General features: G+C 39.0%; 1 protein-coding gene across 6 annotated transcripts in view; it reads right to left on the reverse strand.

Annotated features, from left to right (window-relative positions):
• GOLGA4 (golgin A4) overlaps positions 1-26,518 on the reverse strand; it is a 56,841-nt gene that overhangs the window by 21,213 nt on the left and 9,110 nt on the right. For 5 of the 6 annotated variants that reach the window (XM_071561542.1, XM_071561541.1, XM_071561539.1 and 2 more), the window contains exons 3-11: positions 18,234-18,299; positions 16,503-16,817; positions 14,365-14,412; positions 13,912-13,968; positions 9,823-9,921; positions 9,153-9,291; positions 7,091-7,278; positions 6,068-6,151; positions 5,150-5,297 (exon numbers count right to left, since the gene is read on the reverse strand). In XM_071561542.1, coding sequence (XP_071417643.1) covers positions 5,150-5,297; positions 6,068-6,151; positions 7,091-7,278; positions 9,153-9,291; positions 9,823-9,921; positions 13,912-13,968; positions 14,365-14,412; positions 16,503-16,817; positions 18,234-18,299 — 1,144 coding nt within the window. The remainder of the gene's footprint in view (positions 1-5,149; positions 5,298-6,067; positions 6,152-7,090; positions 7,279-9,152; positions 9,292-9,822; positions 9,922-13,911; positions 13,969-14,364; positions 14,413-16,502; positions 16,818-18,233; positions 18,300-26,518) is intronic. The other variant, XM_071561544.1, reaches the window with a different exon arrangement.

A 26,518-nucleotide genomic window follows, 5' to 3' on the forward strand; every position in this document is an offset into this window, starting at 1 on the left:
GAAAAATTTAGTCTCAAAACACTCCACTATATGGTTAATATTTTGCCTAATAGATTTTTGGCAAAATACCTGTACAAAATTCAAAATCAGAGTGACAAGATCAAGACTAATTGATCAGAGTACAATGCCCTGAAAGTACATTGTTCTACTACACCCTGGACTACTTGGATTCTATTTTAGGAGGAGACAGAACAAAATAATTTTTGTAGTGTTATTTACTACAATCAGCTTTCTTCGTTAGTTCTATCCCCAAAAGAAAATCATAAGTGACCTGCACATCTCCAGTTTCTTTGAGTCACCATTACTTAGTAGGCATTCACAGAAATTCTTGCAAAAATTGTGTGCAATAACATTCAGGCATGAGTTTGAGAAGTGGATAATAATTTCCATTCCATATCTTTTGATAACATTGAAGATTTTAACCACTAGCTGTTGAGGCAATGCTGCAAATATGTTTTCAAGTAACTTAATTTCATAAAACTGCATTCACCCAAATTCTGACCTTTTTCAGGGTATTATTCTGTTTTCTAAGGCAGCCTTTTTCTGACTACTCTCAGCAACAATTATGCTTCAGGGCCAAAGAGGGCTGTCACTGACTCTGGCAATACCCAAGCACACCATTGTATCCGCTTTTTCACTTCTGGTTCTGCTTAAATATGGAAAGTATTTAAAAAAATTAAGAGCAATATAAATTATTTCAAACAGGAAAACAATCTAAACTATAACACAAGCATGCACAAGGCTTACAGCTCTCTGTATTGCACAGTTCTTCACAGCCCCCACCAAGGCATTTGCCACCTGCAACTCACAGGGCTCAAGTCATAGAATCGTGGAATGGATTGGGTTGGAAAAGACCTCCGAGATCATCAAGTCCAACCCTTGGACCAACTCCAGTCCCTTTACCAGATCATGGCACTCAGTGCCACGGCCAATCTCAGTTTAAAAATCTGCCTCACTGCCACCCCAAGCACAACCTGACTGTGAACACAACCTGCAGAACTGTGTTTGGGGAATGCTACTGACTTCCCTGACACTCCTCTCAGTCCTTACAAAAGGAGGCACAGCCAAGAAAACCTGGCCAAGTCCTTCAGTATTACAGCAGCAGAGATGTCCTTTTTAAAATAAAAATTAAAAAAAAAAAACCAACCAAAAAACACCCTACAGACCTTCAGAAAGTACAGCTTGAAACTAAAGCCTGCAAGAACAAGATTATTTCACTTTTCCATATACATTTTCTGATCTTCTGAGCACTTTATTTCCATTTGAGAAACTATTACTTCTGCAAAAGGAAAGAGAATGCATTTTCCATAGCCCACAAATTTGCCAAAGAGAAGACTGAGGTTCACACTAGGATTGACTACTGATATGGAATTGCTGAGCAACATGCAGAACAACAGCTGCATCACCACAATCACAAGCAGGATGCTAATAGAAAAGCTAGACAGAAGCTGATGCATAAAAAGCCAAGAGGGTATGAAAGCACAAAGAAGCAACACTTCACAGAAACACACTTAGCTCTCTAAAAGTTGAATTATGTGCATCTCAGGCACTTCTGGCACTTAAGCAAAACAGAACATTTTTATTGAAAGTAGTTAATTCTAGCGTAGCACGACACAACCAAATTTCAAACCAGCAGAGGGCTAAACTATCACAAAGTAGACAGAATATGGTCTCCATTGTTATTGTTATTTTTAATCTGTCGGAGATTTTAATACTATCATGTATAAAAGCTGGAATAAAGTCCATGTTTTTATTTAAATACATCTCTTCTACATGCAGAGAGTAAAGGCACTGCCCGTTTTCTTCTCCAACCTGCAGAGCTTTGTTGAGGGAAGGTCTTCCAACCAAAGTCCTGGTTGAATGAAGTCTCACAAAGGCACAGGAGCAAATTAGAATCAGTAACAATTATAATCAGTAACAAGCACACCAACAGTGCCTCAGGTCAGTCTTTCACAACCCCCTTCAGGTGACCAAGCCAAACTGGAAACCTTCCAGTGCATTATGCAAATCCCCAAACACCAAGTGTGAGCAGAGGGTAAGGCTGCAAAACTGAGCCTTATAAAACACGTGCTGGAGATTTGACTGTGTTACCCACCCCACTCCAAAGCACCAGCTCTGTCCCTCTGCCTTGCCTGTCCCACCCCATGGGACACCAGTTGGGGCTGCAAAGCCTCCTCGCTGCCTCACCCAGCACCACAGACCTCAGTTGGTGAAAACGTGGTTCCAATAATGCCAAGGTCGTGGGTTCAATCCCCTGTATGGGCCATTGATTTAAGAGTTGGACTCAATGATCCTTGTGGGTCCCTTCCAACTCAGAATAGTCTGTGATTCTGTGACCTTCCTTCAGCTTCCAGCGCCATCCAGTGCCCAACACTACGAAGGGAACACTGAACAGGCTGCCAAAGGGCTCATCTTGTCCAAATCTCGAGAAACAAAGGTCAAATTAATAATTTTATAGAGCTGATTTGTGCAGCTAGGCAGGATTTTAAATCCACAATATAAGATTTATTTTTTTTTCTCTGTAGAAAGGTGCAAAGCATAGGTTAATTAACCTTACAAAGAAATGTTGCCTACAAAGAGTTGAATTTGCTTTCTAAAGACTATATTGTTTACTGAACAGAATACAAGTAAGTCCATAATCTGCATCCTGAGAAGTCAGAAAGGAGTTATGCCAGGTAGTCTCAGGAGAAACAGACTTCAGTTCACCAGTAAATTTACAAAGGCTAAGAAGAGCTTTGTTGAAGTAAAACGTAAATATTCTTTGCAACACAAAGTGTTAAAAAATGAGTTGCAGTTACTTCAAGTAGAAATGCCTGAGAAGCACAGAATTTACTTTTTAGAGCCCAGCTCAAGCACCCAACGTGTGATGTAAGAAAACAGAGCCCTTACCCCAGTCCTGTTCATACAAGGCTTGGGAAAGGCACCATGATTCACTTATTGGCATGTGTGGATGCACAAAAAAACAAGATGCTCTGTGAGATTTTCACATAATGTACCTCTAACTACAAAGAAAATGAACTTCAACTGGGGAGAACCAAGACACAGTTTACACAACACAGCAAAAAATAAGCATACATATCTTTTCACTATTTCATTGCACAAAAATGCATTCACATTCAATCAGACTCTGGAGCAATTCATTAAAGTCACTGAATTACAAGGCAAAATGCTAGACATGTAACATCAGGCAAGTTAAAAAGATTATGTGGAAAACTATACCACTTTTTAGACTCCAATACCAAAAATAAATTTCACATAGAAGGGCACTATGCTTATCCTCACTTTGCTACAACATTAACATTTCTACTTCATTCCATGAAATCAATTCTTCACTAAATCATTCATCATATAGGAATGGAAGTCTAGAATCCAACAGTCTGGATGCAACCTCATGCATTGGGCTCTGGGATGACCCTGCTCGAGCAGGGAGGTTAAACCAGATGACCCACTGTGGTCCCTTCTGTGATTCTGTGACAGACATCTCAGGTTATAGAGCCAAAACCCAGAACTTTAAATGCTGACCTCAAATACATGAAGTTGCCAAATTCATAAAACCAGGGCAACTCAAAGGCTGAGACCTACAAGTAATTTCAGGCTCTCCCAATATGCACAGTGGTTTTCTAAAATTCCTGAACAATTTAGTTCAACTGGAGTGAACCACACTTTCATTGTACATCACAGCATTTTCAGAATGCTTTAAGCCAAGGATGTAACTGAACAATGTAACAAAGCAGAGTTAGGGTTCCAACGGTTATATACACACACCTAACAGAGTACAAAAATAAATGCACTCAAAAGCAAAGCTGACACTTACACACTATAAAAACTACCAGAAGTACTTTAAAATTCTCCTTAAAAAAAGAAGATATTTGACACAAAAATCTCCTGCTAGAAAAGTGTCATGTACTCAACATATTATTCATTTAAATAAATTACTCCTCATTAAAATAGGTCAGGTTTACAAGTGTCCACAGCATCACCTCAAAGCCAATTTCAGCTTCTGGCTTGGCAAACCTTAAGAAACTACTGTATTAGCAGGCGGTGGAGATACTACTTCATAATTAAGAGGTTTCTACTGCCTCAAAAACCAATGCATTTCAAACAACTATGAGAATAACTTCATATCTACAGAAGTATTAAAAGATTCTTCAACTTCCTTTTTTTAATCATGAAAAAGAGCTTCTTACTCTCCAAGAACCAAACGAAACTCAACTTTAGCAGGACTAGCTGACTTTGAATAATGAATTTCCAGAGCTAAAAAGACACACGTAACCTACAAGGGTAGGAGAGAAAGGCACCTGATCAAAATGTTTGTTACTTTCACAAGATGGATGTTCAAGCTGCTTTTCTGTATTACTGCAGAATGATCTACCCAAACTAACCTTTAAAATTGCAAATTCGGGTCTAAATCTATGTGAATTTAACATAACCCACTACAAACTGTATTGTCTGAACTTCTCATCGCTCTTTAGAGAAAAACAGGTATAGTATTTTATTTAAACCTACACTCAAGCTTCTGCCAAAAGAGGGAGCTCCTTTACAGGCCTATGAGAGTAAATGAAATTATTCTAAAAGAACTTTGATGGATACAGTACAAAAAAATTTCACTTAAAAACAAAGGTTTAACTTCATTTTAAGCAAAAGGAGAATTGCAAGAACACATAACTAATGTTATGTAATTTCCATTAAAAGCAAACTACAGCATATAAGAGTTACATAAATGTCATGTTGCAAGCCTGAAGCAAAAGGAATCATCACTGCTGTTTCCTTAAAGAGATGTCAGAAATGCTTCCATTAGAATTATTGAAAGAAAATGCTTATTGTAGTTGTATTTCTATTTGTTCACAAACTCTTTTACATTGTCATGTTTTCTGTGTAAAATTCTGGTGGCATTATATGACAATGTCCTTCTCAACTCCAGTTTTATTGGTAACTGAGACAAACCAGTCAAAAATGCCCCTAAAATGTGCTGACCGGAAGTGAACTTAGTAACTGATGTTAGCAGGGGTGATAGGCAGAACATCAGGAAAAGGAGCGTGTGTTAATATGCATTCCAAACAACAACTGATGGAAGAGTGTTAAAAGACCATACTGAAGCTTTCTAATGTTTAAGCTAATAATTAAACTAATAATCTCCAGAATTTCTTACCGGCTCTTTCAGATTTTTCTTTCTGCTCTTTCAATTCCTCGCCTTTCGTAGTGATCTGTTTGATCCGAGCGCGCAGCTGGGCGATCTCCTCCTCCTTCATTTCCAGTGTTTCGTGCATCTGCCGCTTCGTCTCTGCAATTACCATGCCCTATGGAAAAGGTCCTTGTGATAAAAAGCTAGCAAATAAATAAAACACACAGCTGAAACAATTTCAAGCCAGGACACAATCCTTGTCAGGAATAAATTGTAGACTATTACTACAAGACCAAAGATCGTGGTCTTTTTCTGTGTCGGGAAACAGAAAATGCTAACCAAAAAAAGATAAGAATAGGGATTATTTTTTAAGACTTCTCAAAATTTATCTAGTGGTGAGAAGAACTCCAGCAACCAGGGACCATCAAAAAACTTCCTCCTTCTGATATACTTTTCTTTGAAACATGCATTCTGCAAACAAACCCAAACTAAAAGGGCTGTAAGCATATGTTTCTCCTCAGAGAACATGCACATCCAATGTTAGTCACATCACTTGTCACACCAACAGAAGTTACTCCAAGCACCAAGACTGTGATTAAAAAAAATACCTTTTAAGCAGCAAAAAGCTGATAAACCCTTCATTTTCTGCAGAAATTACAGTTACTTTTCCTTCACTCTATTTTTTTAATTAATTTGTTTGTTTTAAAGCTGACATTAAGGAGTGCATTCAGTATAACTGCTTCATCCTAAATAATACCATCATGCAGTATTAAGTATAACCTAACAAACACCCTGTGGTATATATACAATAAAATTCTCAGATGGCTTAAATTATTTATTAAAACATAAACCAGACCATCAGACCACTAAGAACAGCTTCTAACACCAACAAGCCAGCTTTTTGCATTTTAAAATACTGTCCTCAAAAACTACAGTTCTGTTTACCTTGTCCTGCTCTAGCTGTTCAATCAAATCCTTGGCGTCACGCAGCTGCGTGATCAGTTTAGTCTTCTCAGCCATGTGAAGGTCCTGAAACAAGACCCCAACCAGAAGTTGGTTGACAAACAGCTTAGGTTTGGCTCTTACCCTGCACTATGCCTTGGAGGAAGAACTCAAAACACAATCCAGGGAACTTGAAGGAGGCAGCTTTCAATTACTTTTAAATCTCCCCGCAGTGGGTGCCTTCTGGCTTCTACAATAATTGTGGTATCTGAAGGCTTTGTTACAGCCTTCACATGTGGAGGTCTTTCTATAACAAGAAACATGCCCAAGACACCTGCTCTTGGCTTACAAGAGGATCTCAACAATGCAACATAAATGATCATTACTGGCCTTGATCAGGAAAATGTCCTTAAAATACTTAAGTCTTTCAGAGTTTTTTTCAAACCAGAAATGAAGAGAGAGATGGGAATCTGATCTCCATAACTGAAGTTGAGTACAGCTGTACTTAGCACATTTTCATGTCTCCATTACTATCAATCACCTTACTTTTACTCCACACTCAACATTAATGGCCTTAAAAGGAAAACTGAGCAAAATATTCATTTATGAGCTTTGGGACTGCACTTACATTATGTACACTATATAGTGATCTACACTGCCCTGCCTGTTTTTACTGTTAATTTACATAACTGACACCTCTTTCACCACCCCTTAAAGGTTTAGCTCTGTTCCACTTTTCCCTCTACCTTCTGACCTCTGTGCTAACTCAGTGTTTTCCTCACCCCTATTTCCCACAACTACTTATTTCTGATACCATTCTGACTGTTATTCATACAGTAAGCTTTCATACTCTGCTGCCCTTGTGTAATTGCTCAGCATGTTCATTCCAGGTGGGTTCACCTGTAGCTCCAAAAAAGTACAGGGACAGTTTGTTTAATGGTCTACCCTATTAATAAATTTTGGAAATACTGGGAGTTCTGACTGTATTTTCATAGATATACATAAAGTTTAGACCATTTTCCACACCTTCATTTTTTCCAGCTCCTGAAGCCTCTCTTCTAACTGTTCTTGAAGTGCCTCTTTCTCGTTGGTTAGCTGGGCACAGCGCTCCTTATGGGTCCGAATCATCTCCTTACAACGCTGCAGCAAATTCTCCTGGCGCTTCACCCTCTGATTCAGAGTCTCCAGTGCTTTAACAGAATCTTCACTACCCTCTACAAGATAGCACACAACAATTACCATAAGTACACTACTTCCAAAATGCAGAGCTGTCATTGGCTTAAGAGTTCGACTTGATGATCCTTGTGGGTCCCTTCTGACTCAGAATACTGTGTGATTCTGTGATTCACCATTCACAGTGTGGGTGATTCATGGGTCTCTAAAGAAAGTTGAGTCAAGTCTGCAAAACTTCCTAGTTTCTCCTGTAACTGACAGAAATGTGCTACAAATACACAGAGCAGTAAACAGACTCTTTCACATCAAATTGATTTACAAACCCCAAGTTATTCTATTGACTTCAAAACCAAACTATTTGTCAGAAAAGTTTTCTATGCAATTATAAACTCATCATTATTTATAAACCTGCCTGCTGCTACTAACAGAATCTGCACATGCAGGAAAAAATGTGAAGCAAAGCAAATGACATCTCCCAAGACTCCAGGATGTGTGATTCTTGCTTTCCCAGGGCTGGGTATGGATGCTTGTTCTAAAATATACAGCTGGGCAATACTGAATTTGGCAGGATAAACGTTATGCTTAGTGTCTTTCTGAGCTGTACTCTCAGAATCACTGAATGGGTTGGATTGGAAGGGACCTTAAAAAGATTACCCAGTTCCAACTCCCCTGCCATGGGCAGGGACAGCTTACACTAGACCAGGTTGCTCAGAGCTCCATCCAGGATGGCCTTGAACAATTCCAGGGATGGGACATCCACAACTGGTCCATTACAGTGTCCCACCACCTTCCCAGTGAAGGGGTTTTTTCCTAATATAGAATCTAAACCCACCCTCTTCCAGTTTGAATCTCTCTGTGTAACTACCACATTTGGGTAATATTTTACCACATGTTCCTGCTCTGATGCTCTGCAGGCTGCAAGAGTACTTGGCATGAAAATAGGATCAGACAAATTCAGAGGTTCAGTTCACAACCATAAGTCTTAAACGCTATAGTCCAGAAGTAGACTCCAGCATGGAAAACATCTGGAATCCTGATGCTTACATTGTTTACTAAGCACCACAGCAAACATGGCCTAGATGAGAACATCTCTCATCTACCCCTTCAAATCATCCCTACATACAAAAATCATAGCAGATATAGCTGAACAAATATTAGTTCAAGATGCAGATTTACCTCTGTCTGAACCCTACCCTGTTATGAAGAGCATCAATGAATTATACTTTTATTATATATTATATATTAGCATTATAATGTCCCTTGCTCAGTAATCACAAACATACATGATACTCAGAGTTCCAGTAATTCAAATAACCTCCCGATGTGGGGAACACTTAGGTTATTCAATAGCAGGAGTATCAAAATTGATCTTTGCTTTTACTTGTTACTGATAAAGCCAATGGAAAAAAAAATTAAAAAAATAAAAAACCCAAACTCACAAACAAAAGACAGAGTCTGGCAACTAGTCTCTTCTCTAAACACCAGGGATAGGTCCCTGCTTACAGGGAACAGCATCTCTTAATCATATTAAGAGGGGGTAGTAACAACACCTACCAACAAAGCAATAATTACAATGTTATTAACAATATTGACAAAGGAAAGACATATCTGAATTGAATTCTTATGAAAATTTAGTATCTTAGAAGGGTTATTCTGTCCTCTAGCTGCCACATTGTTTTCAAAATAATTGTCTCCTTCTAGAAAATATAGCCTAACTGTGACATGTTTATCCCTGTGGGAGTCTGCAAAAGTTTCATGTGGGAACTACTGGCAGGTTAAATAAAAGTAAACTGCCTGGGCAAACGTGTAGCCTGAGAGCTGGCATTTTACAGGCACTAAATATTGTTACTCCATCATAAATAACAGCAGGTTTATTTCCCAAAATTCAAGCTCTTGAAAAAGCCACAATACCTACCATTGCTTCCTGGTTCCACAATATTTTCTGCATTGACTTCTTTTGTTGGACTTTGAACTTGTGGTTCTGATTGCATATTTTGATCAAGCAATTCAGTGCCTATTTGACCATTCTGTAACCTTTGTTTCAGCAACGACACCTAAACAAAATGTTCTTTTTGTTAAAAAAATCCCAAGGATTCAAAGTTGATCATGTGTTAATCTTCAAAGCTAGAGAGCGTTAAATAAAATTGATACTAGCAAGTAGAAAAAGAAAAAAATCTCTCTGAATTATTTTACCACTTTAAAACAATCAGAATTACGCTTCAAATTAACAAAAATACTATAATTATTAGTAGATAAGCAAAGACCAATTAAGCAAAACACATAAATTTTACCAAACCTATTTTAGGTCAGACATCTGCTAATACTGATGTCTTGATAACAAAGATATCACCAAGATATCTAAGTGCAAATCAATCAATCAATCATTTTTAACATCAGTGAGATTTTACACAGGTATCCTCTACCAAAAAGATGCACCTAATTTCTAGACAATCATAAATTCTCAAGAAGCTTTACAACTTCACAGCAATTATAATAAAACATGAATATGGATTATATAGCTAAACACATGGCTAAAAAGTAAAAAGAGCACTTTTGAAGAACAGCTGTTGGGTGAAGTCTCTTACCTGAGTTTGCAGCACACTAATAAGTTGATCCTTTTCTTCCAAGGAAGCATCAAATTCCTCTTGAAGATGTTTCTTAGCTTGTTGATCCATCTGGAGCTCCTGCAAATAAACCCATCTCAAATGAAAACTGAAATGTGAATTCAAAGAACTACCAAAATATTATGAAATAATATTTCAAATACCCCAAAACACAACAATACAGTGAATATTTCTTTTACTACACAGCATTCCACTCAGTATAATAAGAACATCCCATTAAAACATCAGCATTAAAACTGCAAGTCTAGATTTCATGCAAAATTATCAAGGATTTTTTTCTTCCTAAAAATAAGTTTGTACAGGGATCATTTCATGCCCATTCCTGAAACACTACTTTCCATGCACACATTTCTCCTGGAAGCTGAAGGCTGCACTTGAGTAGACTCTTCACTTAGCCACCAGATTAAACCAACATAAGCAGCAGAAATGTAAAATTCATTATGCTCATTAAATATGCTGGCATTCTAATATGACAAATGCCATGTATAAGAGGAAAAAGTTGGCCTTTTTGTCCCACAAATGTGTCTCGAATGACAGAGAATGACAAATAATTTAACTATCTGGCTTTACCTGATACTTACGTGCAATTGTGGGGCTGAACACCTTTAGAAACTTGAAGATGTTGCCTAAATGCATTAGTAGGATCTAGGCAGTCTTATACTTTCTGAGGAAGGTGTCTTCTATGTAATTCCTATACTTTCAGAGCTTAAATATTACAATTTCTTTTGATAATTATCATTCTAACAATAAATAAATGTACTTAAATTAATTCACATCCAGGTGCTTATTGAGAATCAGAACAACACACATTTCATGCATGCATTGTAAATACTTTCCAAAACTTGAATTTTAATTTTTTTTATTTATATATTTACTTCATCCATATATATGTTCCCAGTGATTTATCCCAGGAAAAGAATCCTTCTATGACTGTTATTTTGCAAAGATCACTTGTATATAAACAATCACCACACATAAACACAAGTTCAATTATCCAGGCAAAGACAGAGGATGGTAGAAAAAAGGAATGAAAAAGCAATCAAGAGACAAAACACAGGGCACCAGATGCTGCCTGTCCTGCTTTCCTCTAACTCTAAATCTTCTTTTTATGCTCCCTTGCTGTCTATCCCTTCCCTCCAACAGTGAGTGCCCTGTCCCAGCTGTGCATGATACCAGCTCTGAGAACCTGAGCTGTGTGAGCTGAGCCTGCCCAGTCAGGACAGTGATGGAAGGTGTCACTGCAAAAAACATTCCTCTCTTCCCAGCTACATCCACTTCCTAACACTGCATTGCCTTGGGTTCTCAGCAACTGCTGATCACACTCCTGCCTTGTGCTTCGGAGCTTTGGAAGCGATTCCTTCTGAACAAAGCAAAGTAGATCACTGTGAGAAAAATGAAGAGATTTACTGAAACCAACACAGAAATGGTCCTTTTTAGATCCCAAAGTCCCTTCTGATCCTTTTCTGAGAACACTGAAGACTGCTTGAAGACTGGTTTTGAGGAATTATTCTAATAGAAGAAAATTAAGGTAAGTAAAAGATACACTGATTTTACGGACTATTGCACTCTGTCAACTTGGCCTCAAAGGAGATAGTTTATTCTTACATGGCTCTCTTAGAAGAAACTTGTCTGATTCAACATATTTATGGGGAAAACAGCCTGTATGATGAAGAAAACCATTTTTAAATTAATTTCTGATAAGCATTTATCTCATAAATGAATGAACTCCTTTGCACCATTTTACCTTCCATAATGGATACTTATCATTTGTAATTTTTTCTTTCATGTCTATTTTACCTAATGCTGCAACATTTATGTTTCCAAAAGACCAGGAAAAACACATTTTGAAGTTTATCAATTAATGAAAATAATTTCAGTGTTGGATTTGAAGGACTCTCTAAATCTACCAGATTTATAAGAATGAAATTAAATTAAATGCTAAATAAATATATATATATGTAAATATATATATATAAATCAGAAATATATGTATAACTTATCTACATATATGAATTACAAAGACTATGACAGAAGTGAAAAATAAAAATGTACATGTCCAACTCTTTGTCATAAACAGAAGGTTTAACTCTGTTATACATATGGCTTCCTGACTTTATCAAGTAGCATTAAGCTGGAAAACTAATCCTACAGGAGCATGAGGATATGGACTTAACACAGAATGAGCTTCTTTCATTTGACCTTGCAGTGATCTGGAAAAGAAACAACGTTGGCACAAGCCACTTCTGTCAGTAATGCTGCTGGGTTTTCCCTCCTCTGGACTGACAGTTTAGCTCAGAACATGCTGACAGCCCAGGCAGAGGCTGCAGCTCACATGGGCACAGGACACCCAGGGCTCCAGCCCACTGTTCTCAGCTGCACAGATCTGAAACAAAATGCTACCCCAGTGGTGTAGGAATTGATTTGCAATGTCTAGAATGGAGAAAGTCCTGCCAGAAATGGATAAGTGAAGAAGATAAAAAAGCCACTGATAATGCTTTAACAACTGATGTTTTTAATGTTGTTTGAATGTACAATGAATGTACAATGTCTGGCAAAATGTCTTTTTGCAAAATCACTGCTTCTCCTTCCCAGAATATCCTGTTATCTCTGGGCTCTGGAGGAAGGTTGTGACATGCCTGTTACCTGAACCCCTCTCCTATTGAATGTAAATCCCCTTATTCCCACTGTCCCAGAGTCAAATTCCCTCTTGTTTTCTGTTGGTGGATTTTCAATCCCTCCAAGGCCCATATAAACCCCTGACTAGCAATAAACTTCCTCTTTGTTCTTCTCCCTCTCCGGGTGGTCTCTGTGTGCCCTTCTCAAGGACTCTTGGGGACCATGTGGTCAGGGAAAGTGGGGAGTACATTTTCTCCTAGGGAATGGAATAACCTCCAGGATCAGGAGAATCTCCATACCATTGCAGATTGCATCCCTACAACACACAGCACCAACGAGGCAGAAAGAACCCCCAAAGGGACACAGAGGCACACACAGTTCACAGCCTGCTTACCTGTCACTCCCACCAATGACCTCCGTGGGAATGACGGGCTGCTGCCTGACCAAGGAGCAGGGACAGCTCCCCGGGGTGGGCACGACGGGGATGCTCAGCCCCTGTCCCTCACCCCCACCTGTCTGTGGGCAGGTGACCCACCTGCTGCTGTGTCTGTCTCAGGCAAAGGCAAGATCTCACCAAGGTCTAAAGGCTCCTGCAGCCTCCAGGCCAAAAGCATGAGTGTGTTTCAAGACAAACCCTGTGGCTTTGGGCAAACTGGTCCCCAGCTCTCCAGCACGGTGAGGGCACAGACACAGAGGGTCATGCCCACATCCAAACCTGATGCTGCACTGGCTCTTGCAGCAATCAAATGGCTTCAGCTTCACATTGTGCTTTACCATGGTCTGACAATATGGCTTTTGAAATTGCCCTTTTAATTTGTTCTGCCTGATCATCTGTACATTTTTTAAAATAAGTCCAAAGTGTTTATTTTCAAAACTCAATACATTAAATTTCACTTTTAATTTCACTATAGCCCAAAGAGACATTAACACAGCACACCTGATTTTATAATTGAAATCAAACTATACTAAAATCCAAGAAACAATATAAATACTACAACTGAGATAAAGATGAGTATTTTTTAAAATGTTATCCTAATTTTTTTTGTGATCGTCACTGAAGCCTTCAGTAAAGTTTGCCTACTACTTGCTTTTGCCTAACATTAGTAGTTGTCAATAATAGAAAAGCAACAAATTGCCTGGGCTCAACAATACTGGAAGAACAACACACATTGTACATATTTCACAAAGAACAAAAACGTAGAGCACAGCTGGTGTGATGCAACTGTCTTAAGAGTGTAGTAATGAGCTGCTGAATGGAAAACAAGCCAGAGGAGCAACCTCATATGAAACAAAAGAAAATAAGCACTAAAAAAACACGCTCTATGAAAGAAAATAGTTTGTGAAGTGAACAAAAAAAATCAAAAGCTAGCCAGTAAAAGATCCTATGCAGGTGTGGTATGAAGTAAACACACAACGAGTAAAGGAAATAATTACCTCTCTCAGTTCTCCAATTCTACGAAGTGCTTTATCCTGACTTTGACTCAGAATGCCCTTAAGAAAATGGAAATATAAAGATCAGGGGTATCAAATGTAACTTTGAAACATATAAACAAATTCACAGAATTGTATTTCAGCAGAAGACGCAGTGATCTGTATTTCTCTTTCAAGTCATGCTTGATGTGCAAGTATTATCATAAACTGCCAGTCATGGGTTGGCACTCTATCACTTGAATTCACCTGATGCCAAAGAAAGGCTGAAGTGCAACAGTTTCACAGCTATTTTGACAAATCAATATTAACTTGGCTTCCTTAAAAATCCTAGCTAATGAAGTCTTTTATTATACTCACACAACACACAATGCACAAAAAATTAAATCTGTATTTGCACTACACATTTTAAGATTCAACAAAGCATTCAGCTAAGAGAGGATGAAAAGTAATGCCTACCTGTAGCTTCTTCTTTTCCAGCTGGACCACTTGATAAGCAGACACCAGCTAAAATACAGAAATTGGGTACAATGATGACAATGCAGTCACTTAGAGCTGGTGAAATAACTTCCTTACTTGTATCACTATCTGTATTTCCAAACTCTTCACGTCACTTGAGAACACTCTGTTGACAGAAATGTACTTATATCACAGATAGAATCACAGACTATTCTGAGTTGGAAGGGACCCACAAGGATCATTGAGTCCAACTCTCAAGTCAATGGCCCATACAGGGGATTGAACCCATGACCTTGGCATTATTACAACCAAGTTTTAACCAACTGAACTAATCTCAGGATCATATTTTCCAGTGTTTCCTTTTTCTATCTATAAAATATCTCCAATGTGTTAAAAAAAAGACTATATGACAAACCAACAATGTTACTCAGCATTCATGCACAGTTTTCCCTTTGCTGAGAAGACATACCATGCTTCGATACCTGGGACCAAAACCCAACAGTATCAGGAGGTCACATCCCAGACAGCCACCCCTCAGGGATATCCATTTGTAAACTCCCAGGGAGTTTAATCAAAAGTAATTTTATAAAGAGTTTGCATTAAAAATAAATTTACAAATTTAGTAAAAAAAAGGTCCGTGTAATGTTCACATCCCGTGTGCTTTGCATATACCCAGCAGACAAAACCAGACTGAAAGTGAGAATTTCTCATTGTAAGCTGGCAAAGGACTTAACAATTAACTGCACAATTTAGTTTAATTCAAAATCTGAATACAATTGCCAAATCTGAAGTAGTATAATGGCACTTGGAATAAGAATATTCTGTTTTCAAATTGATGAAGAATTAAAGGAAAACACATCCAAAACACCCAAACCTGAAATCAATAAGTCAAAACATAACTTCAAATTCTTATTTGAAATAAATGAAGATTTTTCAAAATTCAAAATTACTTCTAATTTCAAAGTCATATTTATTTTACACTTAAAAAGAAAACTAAAACTGCTATGGATGGTTTCCCCTACCATATTTTTGAGATGTTAACTTCCTATTTGACGTTGGAAGAAAAATTATTTATCTCTTAATTACTCATTATATATTAAAACTACTTTCTTTCAAGCTCCAGCAATACAATTCCTTCCCGTTGAAATAAAAAAGCAGAAAAAAATCAAGCCTTTTTGATAGAGAAAATTAAGACTTGTTAAAAGACTACACTAATAAAAAAAATTTTAAAAATCTCAAACACCCAAAACAAACCCACAAATCAAAGAATTTTCATTTTAGCAACTACTGTTTTACATAAACTTAAAAATCTATTAAAAATTAATGGAAGACACCTGTTTTTTCAGGCATATGCTGAATACTGCACTTGCTGTACACATATTTTAGATGCCAGGGATTTTGACACTAGCAGACAAAAGTCTGTACAGGGCAGCAAACATTTGAAGAACTGTAAAAAAACCAGTGTAAACACCTAGTTTTAAATACAACACCCACTTAAAAAACAACAAAAAACCAACACAAACAAAAAAACCCGATCCCAAAATACCACCATCACTTAGACAGCTTTACTTTTCCTGAAAATTTGAGAAATGAGGAGCAAAACTACTTATATCATTGGTGTTCGCTAAAATAGCTAAAGAAATGGTCCTTGAATTAATTCCTTCCAGGGAATACCTGGAAATTATGGAGAACACAACTTATTTCTTGAAAACAAAATGCTTGCCTATTGCACATGCACAGAATATTCACTGTGCACTTCAAGAACCAGTTTCAGAACAGAAGTTGCTGTGGGGTGAGCACTGGTCATGCTCAGCTCTGTACTGAACTCCACCCCCCTGCCACAGGCTTTCACCTGAAACCTGAACAGGCCTACTTGTTTTGTGACTAACCACTAATTAACCTCTACTACTAGCATAAGGAAATTATTTACAAACAACAGAAGTATTTCCACATTTTATTACCAGAAAAACACTTGACCTCTCTAGGCCAAAAATAACTAGACTTAGAATAGCAATTTAACTTCCATGTTAGCTGTAAGTTGAACCATGTGGTCCGAACAGGAAAACATTCCTGCAGTATCTGTTAGCCTCATCTTTTACCCATCTCTGCCCAGTTAAAGCAGTTCCAGCACTGCCTACCTCTGAGTATTTTCCCCTATAGTTGCCCAAACTGCGCTCCATTCTGCGCAGGCGCTGCAGCAACTGCTCCTTGCTCAGGCTGTCCATGTTTCCAGGGGGCTCTTCCGTTTCACTTTCGATGTCTGAAGGTGAGTCAAAGGTGGGACTGAGGGCATCCAAATCCAGTCGATTCAGGGAGTCTCTTGAGGAACTTCGTATTAGGGACTCCTTAGAGGAAGAGCGGAATAGGGTCTCTCTGACTGGGCTTCGAAACAAAGATTCCATGGAGGGAACCCGGAGCTGGAGCCTCTGGGCAAACGACTGAGTGTCACTTTGCTGCAAAAATTCAAAGCAAGTAATTACTTCTACACCACTTTCAGACAGACACACTAAAGCCCAGGAAAGAGACACCTTATCTGGGCAAAGGAATGAGTTGCCTAACACATGCAAGACACCAAATAGTTCCTCTCCCTCAAAAGAATCACCTCCTTTTGCACAAAAATCAAGCGTGCAACAACCAGCGTGGGCAATTTCAGATTGCAATGAAATCAAATAAACTACAGCTCTGATTTAAGCTTTAAAAGGATGTATTTCTGTATGTATGGCCAAACTTCATGAACAAAGATTTGGGAAGGGCTCTCCCCACGTGGGTGTGCCCTTCCAGCCTGGGCAGTGGATTTTTTAGGTGAGGCACAGCATGCGCAGAACTGGCCCCACCGTTTAAGTCCTGAGGTCCATTTGCCACGGCCGAGTGAACTTGGACAATGACAGTGAAGTCACTGGGCACTGTCACAGCACCCGGTACTGACCGGGGCTGAACCTGCTGAGCATCCGAGATCTGACGGGATGGGATGGCAGGGAGGCACTGAACTGCCAGGGGATGGTCCCACTGAGACTGGAACTCACTTCCTTGGGATTCAGAGTCCAGAGTGCTCTCCTTTACACCACGGGAATATGTAACTAATATAAATAGCTGCATCCACTATTGTCTCAAACTTAAAAAACTTAATTGCCTCACTTCTTCATGTATTACACAGAAGACAGTATTTATCTCAAAGACAAAAAGATATTTTCCAATCATGAACAAATTTATTGTAAAAGTTCTCCTACAATAGTTCTAGCATCCTGAACAGTTCTTATTTTCACTTTAAATGGTTTCTGATTTTTACATGAGTTTATTGATTTATGCAGCTGCAGTACTTACTCTGCTCTAAACCAAAATGTTCTGTGCTGTGGTACCATACTCTGCTGGTATTACAGAAGTCATTTGGAAGTTACTGCACAACGTTGTTGCTACAATCAAACGCTGGGATGCACAGCCCAGGAGCCACAGCTAATTCCATTTCAGCAAGCTAAAGTTTTCCCTGATACATATTAAAGAACAACCTACAGTTTTTTTACCACTAGTAACAATATTTTTAAGCCTATCAGTTCTTTCCCTTCAGCTACAAATTACCTTTCCAGCCACACAACACGCCCTCCATTGTTGAAAGTGATGTTAATGCTCTGTATGCTGTGACAGCAGTGCAGTCTGCTAACCTGCCCTTACAAAACAAGCTCCACACATCAGTGACAACACTTAATACCAGATAATCAGATTACACACAAACAAAATATCCTACTATCCTGACAGGCAAGGACTTATCATCCTTACTCCTGCCATGAAGATATATCCCAGACAATTCAGCCAATGTGACACCGAGACAACACTGCAGAGAAGGAGGAAACAACCCCCCCAGATCCTCCACGTACCGGTGGGGAGGCTGGTTCACTTCCATTATTTTCTGTGGGTCCGGGAAGTGGTTGTTTAGTTAAGTTCTACAGCAGGAAAAACAATGGTTAGAAGGAACAGACCACAACAACTGTATTCACTTATTACTAGAAACAGCATCTGTGCTTTTACCTTGTCTGTGTTTTTAGTATTTTCTTTAGAACGTTTATTAAGATGCCTTCATGCAAACAAACTAGTTTGTTAAATTCAGAAGAGACTGCTGCAATACACAGAACTACCAAGCAACTAAATGTGCATGGATTAGTACGAGACATCTGCAAATGCTGACATCTCCAATTAAGTTATTCAGAGCGATTATTTATATAACATTTATGCACAAATCAAAGAAACACCAAAAAGGCAAAATGATAGCAGGAAAAATCAGATTGATGAGTAGTGTTTACAGCTTCTATGAGTTGGCTGTAATACTCTCTTTCTCTCTTTAACTGCACTGGTGGGGGTGGAAACTACCTGGAAAAAGAGTGCTGGTAAGAAGCTGCCAAAAACTCCAAATACAAGAAGAAAATCAGACTTTCAGAAAAAAACAACCTGCACAAAACTTCATGTGTATATTCCTCTGAATTTCCAAAGAAAGAAAAACAAAACACACACACATAAACCCCCCCACCCAAAACAACAAAATGAACACAGCAGAAAACAACAGCCTTCAGTTTGTGGTTTGTTTTTTTCATTTGTTTGTTTGTTTCTTTGTTGTTTCAGTTCTTTTGGTTTTGGGGGGCTTTTTACATAGTTCAAACATTTCTGTTCCTAGCCTGTCTATCCTGCTTTTCCTATGCCCTGTGTTCAGGTGTTTTCTAATCAAGTCTAGTTGACTGGAAGCTAGATAACATCCCAATTTTCAGGAAAGATGACTCTGGAAACTACAGGCCTATTCGTTTCACTGGTAAAATGAAGGAGATTTTTCTGTTAGTTACTGAAAAACACCTGAAAGACAATGCAGTCACTGGTCACAGTTAGTACAGATTCACGAGGGGAAACTCCTGCTTGTCAAACCTGATTTCCTCTTCTGACAAGATTATCCACAGAGCTGACCAAGGAAAACCAGTTGTTATAACCTTTTCGGATTTCAGTAAAGCTTTTGATCCTGTCTCTCCCAGGATCCCTCTGGACAAACTGCCCAGCCCACAGCTGGATAAACACACCATGTGGGGGGTAAGCAATTGGCTCATGGGTCAGGCACAGAGGGTGGCAGTGACTGGGGTGACATCAGACTGGTGACCTGTCACTGGTGGGTTCCACAGGGCTCCATCCTTGGCCCTGTGCTCTTCGACAGCTTCATCAGTGACTTGGAGGCAGCACTGGAAGGGACACTGAGCAAGTTTGCAGATGACACACAACTGGGAGGAGCTGTTGAGTCCCTCGAGGGCAGGGAGGCCCTGCAGAGAGACCTGGACCGATCAGAGGGCTGGGAATCACGAACCATGGGAAGTTCAACAAGGGGAAGTTCTGGATTCTGCACCTGGGATGGGGAACCCAGGATGTACAGACAGACTGGGGGAATAGAGGCTGGAGAACAGCTCTGCAGAAAGGGCCCTGGGGGTCCTGGTCAGTGGCCAGGTGGCCACGAGTCAGCAGTGCCCTGGAGCCAGGAGGGACATCCCTGTCCTGGGGGGCATCAGGCCCAGCATGGTCGGCCAGGCCAGGGAGGGGATTGTCCCGCTCTGCTCTGCACTGGGGCGGCCTCACCTGCAATGGGGGAACATTTTGGGGGGACACAATGGAAGGGAGAGATTGAGCCATTAGAGAGTGTCCAAAGGAGAGCAGTGAAGATGGGGAAGGGCCTCGAGGGGCAGCGAGTGAGGACACTGAGGGCACTTGGTGTGCTCAGCTGGAGAAGATGAGACTGAGGGGAGACCTCATTGCAGGCACAACTTCCTTGGGAGGGGCAGAGGGTCAGGCACTGATGTCCCTGGTGACCAGTGACAGGGCCCAAAGGAACAGCAGGAAGCTCTATCAGGGGAAGTTTAAGCTGGATATTAGAAAAGGCTCTTCACCCAGAGGATGGTCAGGCACTGTCAGGCTCCCCAGGGCAGTGGGCACAGCACCAGTTCAGCACTCTCGGGCACAGGGTGTGATTCTTGGGGCTCCTGTGCAGGGCCAGCAGTTGGACTTTGGTGATTCCTGTGGGTTCCTTCTAACTCAGGATATTCTATGATTCTAAGCTACAAAAATCCAGATGGCTTTATGCTGTTTAAACTCAGTCCAACTGAATTAGGAAAACATGCTGGAAACCATCTTGGACATGAAGTTTTCAAAGAGAAGCAAAACACTGAGGCAGATCAAACAAATCATGGGTAAATTCACCTAAGAGCAGCATAACTCTTTATTTTAAGTCAAGCTGACCCCTGAAAGTCACATGCAAACTGAAAAATGTGAGGTGTACATACAACTGAAATCTCAATCATAATCCCCCTGGAATGTATCTGCTTCATAATCACATTCCCAGCTTCTACTCTGGGGAGGCAGATAAACACATACCTAAATGTCAATGTGGCAGAGGAATGACACAGTGCAAAAGGGCTGCAAAAAGGTCTTAAGGAAGTACAAAAATACCACAGAACAAAGAGAAATACAAATATTCAAGGAAAACAGAGAACTGAGTAGTCACCCAGACACAGAGAAAATGAAATTATCAATAACCAGCCATACAAGAAGCCTGGATTTGGAAATTGCACTTCAATGGCTTGAACAAAATCTGCCTTCTGCTTCAGAACCCAATTCCGTGGCAGTAGATTTATTCCAAGTGGATGAACAGCTCCTACTGGATTTTAAACTACAGCACTTCCACATTTTATTCTCAGTTTCCTTCCCTGTTCTTTTTTGTTTCCTAACTGGAAAGTTAATAATAAGGTAATCCAAATAAAAAATTATCTTCTGCTTTACAATTTACAAAAACAGAAAAAGAAAAATACTTTAGTAAAAATTAAAAACTCACTACATATGCTCCTTTCCAAAATCATATATTGTGATATACATAAAAAGGAATTAAAGGAAACTACGGAGGGGTTGCACATGTAACTCATAACAACAATTTAACATTTAACTTCCATTATAAAACACAAGATTAAGCAGTTTCATTAAATTCTATAAGGTTTCATGAATATAAAACCCATGGATGCTATTCCTTTCTGTGAAGATACTTAAAAAGCTGCCATTTAAGGATTTATAAAGATCCTTAAAAACGTAACTTCAAAACTACTGTCGCCAATTTAAAAAATTTCCTACTTTTTATGCTGTTTATTCTGTGTGAACAAATGTAAAAACTGTAAACTACGGAGGAAGAATGGAAAGAAAGCTTAGTACATATTTTCTTCCCTCATTTTCCTTTAAAAAACTGTGTCCAAGAATATTTTTACATTTTTTTCATGCAACAAAACCTATGCAGCTTAGCTAGTGAAGAGTTTATATTAACTTCATCTAGGCAAAAAAATCCACAATTACAGTCACTTTTTTGTGACATTAACTATCTTAGATGACATACCACCTGCATACACACAGTTAAAATACTGGTTTGTTTGAGCAGAATTAATATGCATTTGTGTGTGTTGATGAAACTTTTTGTCTCCTGTATCTTTGGTTTAGATTTCCCAACAAAATGTAGGGGTTTTTTTAATATAATTGTTTTTGTAATCTCACATCCTGTTCTCTACTGTCATTGTTTTCTCCCTCTCCCAACTCCTGCTGTGAAAGTACTGCTCTGGAGTTTCCAAAAAGTCCAGAGAACAAAATCAGTTTTACAGGTAACATTATTAATACCATTGGTACATATTAACAATTACTTGCAAATTGTAATAATTTGCTATGTATGCAGTCTGATATATAAATATGCAAGACAGTAAATATGCCACTAAAGTACATACTAAAAGATCATATAAAATCAACATTTGAGCAATCACATAAATACATCATTTGAAATGAAACTGTTTTAGAGATATTCTGTAGTGTAGTGAAAACCAAAAAAGCTTAATTAAATTTGCAGTGATTCTTTAAGTAGCAATTGCTAGACCTTGACTATGGTCAAAATACCTAAAACTGAAAAAAAAATATTTAGGAACTATTCTGAAACCACAGATTTACAGCATGTCCTCTTTGGTCCCCCTCAAAAGGTTCAATCTTGAAAATGCCACTGAACCAGTAATGAATCCCAGGCACTCAGCAATAGGACAAGGGGGCACGGGCTCAAGCTCTGTCAGGGGAAATTGAAGTTGGAGATCAGAAAAAAATTATTTCCAGAGAGGGTAATCAGGCATTGGAATGGGCTGCCCAGAGAGGGGGTGGATTCCCCATCCCTGGAGGTTTTTCAACTGAGCTTGGCCGTGGGACTGAGTGCCATGATCTGGTAAAGGGACTGGAGTTGGACCAAGGGTTGGACTTGATGATCTCAGAGCTCTTTTCCAACCCAATCCATTCTATGATTCTATGAATCTGTGGTTTAAGGGCATGCTCTGAAAAACATAACCATTTGCAACAAATTAAGACTCTCCATGGATCATCATTTTAATCATTAATCATGGTTTCTGCCCAATCTTGCTGAGTCTCTGAAAGACAAGTCCAACCCAACATGGTGTGTTCTGCCATGTCCCCCTCCTTACTAAATTTCTACCCTGTTAGAGCTTTCAGTGATTTTTCATTCCCAGCCCCTGCATGACCAGCACTAAACTGCTTATTAAACTGGAAAAGAAAAGTAATCATGAAGCATCAGGGATTAGCTGGGACTCTAAAAACTACTGTGCTTTGAGTGTGGATTTTTAATGCCATGCCACACCTCTGAAGGATGTGAAAGATGCCATTCCAGGCCTGTGACAATAATAAATAACACAGGCACACACAAAGCTCTAAAAAGCAGAAATCTGCTTTCCTCCCTGTGCCTGCTTCTTTTTCTTCACTTCTTGTCTCTTCTCATTGAGCTTCTCCACTTATATATCATGAAAACACTTCCAGGCAAAGAAATATATATTTAAAATAAAAACCAATTGTCATTTACTTAAGAGTTGGACTCAATGATCCTTGTGGGTTCCTTCCAACTCAGAATAGTCTGTGATTCTGTGATTATAAAAAAGACTAGTTATCCTCACAATAACAGCTGCCAGGTTACCAACAAGATGTAGATTAATTTCAATGTCTATGTGAAATACTTATTTCCTGCTACCATTAGTAGTAAATGACACACTATCTTTCACTTCACACAGCAAAAAACATTTAATTTTTATGCAAAACCAATCCCACCCCAATGTTTATCCTACCCATTTCTCTTTTAAAGACATACAGGCATACACAAATATGAAGTGGAAGATTCTATGCAACAAACATACAAACTTGTGCAACAATTCTTTAAAAGCTGTGTAGAGTGTGGTTACCTGCATGAGAGAAAACGTGTTAATTTTTTTATGTCACGATAAATTCACATCACACCAGCCAGGAGCTACCAGGTACTACCTCTGAAATTTAGTGCAGGGTTAGCAACAAGGTAGTTAAGAGAGATGTCTCTGTGAGAACAAGCCACAAGCAGCACTAGGTTTGCCTTCTAGTACGTTACTCTCCTCCTCTCCTAAAGGCATCATCACTAAGAGGGGTGGGAGGACTCACCACACCGTCCCTCTGTGGCTTTGGTGGCCTGGTGGGATCCAAAGCAAAGATAGTATACTCAGAGAGAAAAGCAGGCTCTGCTATCATCCCGGCTAACAGCTGCCATCCAATGCAGAAGGGAGGAAAATCAAAATAAATCAAGCAATAATGAACACTGCACACTTTTACTCAATTCTTCCATGCTATTAAAAACATAATAAAACAATGCAGCAGTTTATGAACAAGAGATGTTGATAAAGGCAGGACATAACCAGGGAAAACTATATTAGATCATTTCAGAACAGCCAAAATACAGTTATTGTCATTTACAAGTAAAGAGGCAGCGCAATTTAAAAGACAGATCCTCATTTAGCCAAAGATAAAGCCAACGTTTCAGGCACTGATACTGTAATCTTTTTAAACTTCTTTGGATGAGTTACCTTCATATACCACTGAGCCCTAGGACAAGGGGGCACGGGCTCAAGCTCTGCCAGGGGAAATTGAAGTTGGAGATCAGAAAAAAATTCTTTCCAGAGAGAGTAATCAGGCATTGGAATGGGCTGCCCAGAGAGGGGGTGGATTCCCCATCCCTGGAGATTTTTCAACTGAGATTGGCCGTGGCACTGAGTGCCATGATCTGGTAAAGGGACTGGAGTTGGACCAAGGGTTGGACTTGATGATCTTGGAGGGCTTTTCCAACCCAATCAACTGTATGATTCTATGATTCTCTCTCAGTTATTCATAACTCACTGCTCTAAAAATTCTGTCAGTATTTCAGTTACATACAATATAAATTGCCTGCTTTTGACTGTTTATCATCTAGAGCTCTTATACACTAAAATTCCAAGTACATTTTAAAAAAATTCCTTACAGTTTTTTTTAAATTACTAGAAGGCTATTTTGCAGAAATACCACAAGTTGAATTTATCAGACTCTTGGTGGATAAGAAGTTGACCATGAGCGGGCAGAGTGCCCCTGCAGTCAGGAGGGCCAAGGGGATCCTGGGGGCATTGGGAAGAGTGTGGCCTTTCTGAACTCCTGAAACAACTGTGCCCTTATTGTTTTCACTATTCCTCCTCCCTCTGAAGAACTCACACGTTTAGATCTTTCTCTGCTACCATTCTGATGAGTGGGGAGCAAAGGCCAAAGTGCATGTGATCCCTAAATCAAAGGGCTTCCTTAACATGCTGTGGAAGAAAAACCAGAACTTAACAGGGATTTTGACCCAAGTCTCATTGCTCTGGTCACGGCAGTGGTCAAATGTTATGCGTGTTGTAAAAATAAAATATGTTTGTGGCCAAGCGTAATAATTATTCTCTTTCAGAAAAAGAAGGGAATCAGTAGTTCCAAATTGCACATTAACGTGTTACCAAGCAAATTGGAAAAATCATGCATTTTGTTAGCAAAGTGCATTAAGATATATGTGTTATTTCTGGTATATTAACATTTAAAAGCTTCTATAGTTGTACTGTGTTACATACAAATAGAGGAAGACAGGGGGAAGGCATCAGACTGCAAAACTTGCCTAAGAGACAAGCCAGTATTTGCTCATCTAGTTCAAGGAGCTGGCAGATGTCAGCTACCAGCTAAAGGTTCAGAGTGGCAACTCCTACTGACAAGTAAATCATTCCCCATAGTAAAATAAATAAATAAATTTGGTTAATTGTCCAAGCTGGGGAATGCCAGGAAAAAAAGCTGTCAATAATTCAATAATTTTCCTATTTACAAAATACTTATTTACAAAAGGTTTGTGCAAGTTGCAACATATTATTTTATGCCTCATCCTTACTGTGATCAGGAAATAGGAAAAATTGAAGAGCTGAAAGTTCAAGGTTCCTCCCTGCAATTAAAAAAGCCCCAGCACCTCAGAGAGAAGGGCTGCGTTTTCAGAAAGAGGCTGTACAGAAATCAAATACAAGGCCTTTTCGGGTTTGCTTTTCATTCTGATGAGCAATCTAAACATGTTGGTGTAAGAATCAGGAGTTGTAAAATCCAAGTTTAGATACAAACCAGATTATAAAGCCTACAAAAATTAGTCTCAAATTTGCATGTCAGAAATGAAAAAATATAGATATATCTTTACCACTACCATCTTTGCATGATAACATCTGTTTAGAAGTTCTTCAAATTAAGTGAATACAGGAAAGATGCAGGATTAACAAAAGTCCTGAAAGAATCTTATTTCAGCTTTCCTTACTGTGCTTTGTTATTAGCCAATGCTATAAAAATACTTCAATAAATTTAAGAACACTTTAACAAGTCATTTTATAGCACTAAAGTGAGACTGAAAAGTACCTTGTACTTTGTACAGTTGTACCTTGTACCTTGGCCAGTTTTTCTTGAGCTGTAAGAAGAGCTATTATATTGTGCTCTGCTGTCACTTCCATAACACTCAAGAGGCTGTGAGGGATATTTGGATACAGGACTGGTGGGTCACACACAGAAACTCTGGGCTGTTTGCTCTCAGCTGACACCAAACCAGCCTTGTTACCCTCTGCAGGTGGGTCTGACTTTGAACTATAACAGAACAGAAAGTGTGAACTGCCACTACAGTGAATATGATTGATATATTTTACCTCAGATTCTGTTCAAGAGTGGACACAGTAACAGTTTGAAAAACAGACACTATTCTTCCCTAGAAAAGACTGGAAGCACTAAGTAAGGATATTTTAATCATCTA

The sequence above is a fragment of the Pithys albifrons genome, chromosome 7, assembly GCF_047495875.1.
Source record: "Pithys albifrons albifrons isolate INPA30051 chromosome 7, PitAlb_v1, whole genome shotgun sequence".
NCBI lineage: Eukaryota > Metazoa > Chordata > Aves > Passeriformes > Thamnophilidae > Pithys > Pithys albifrons.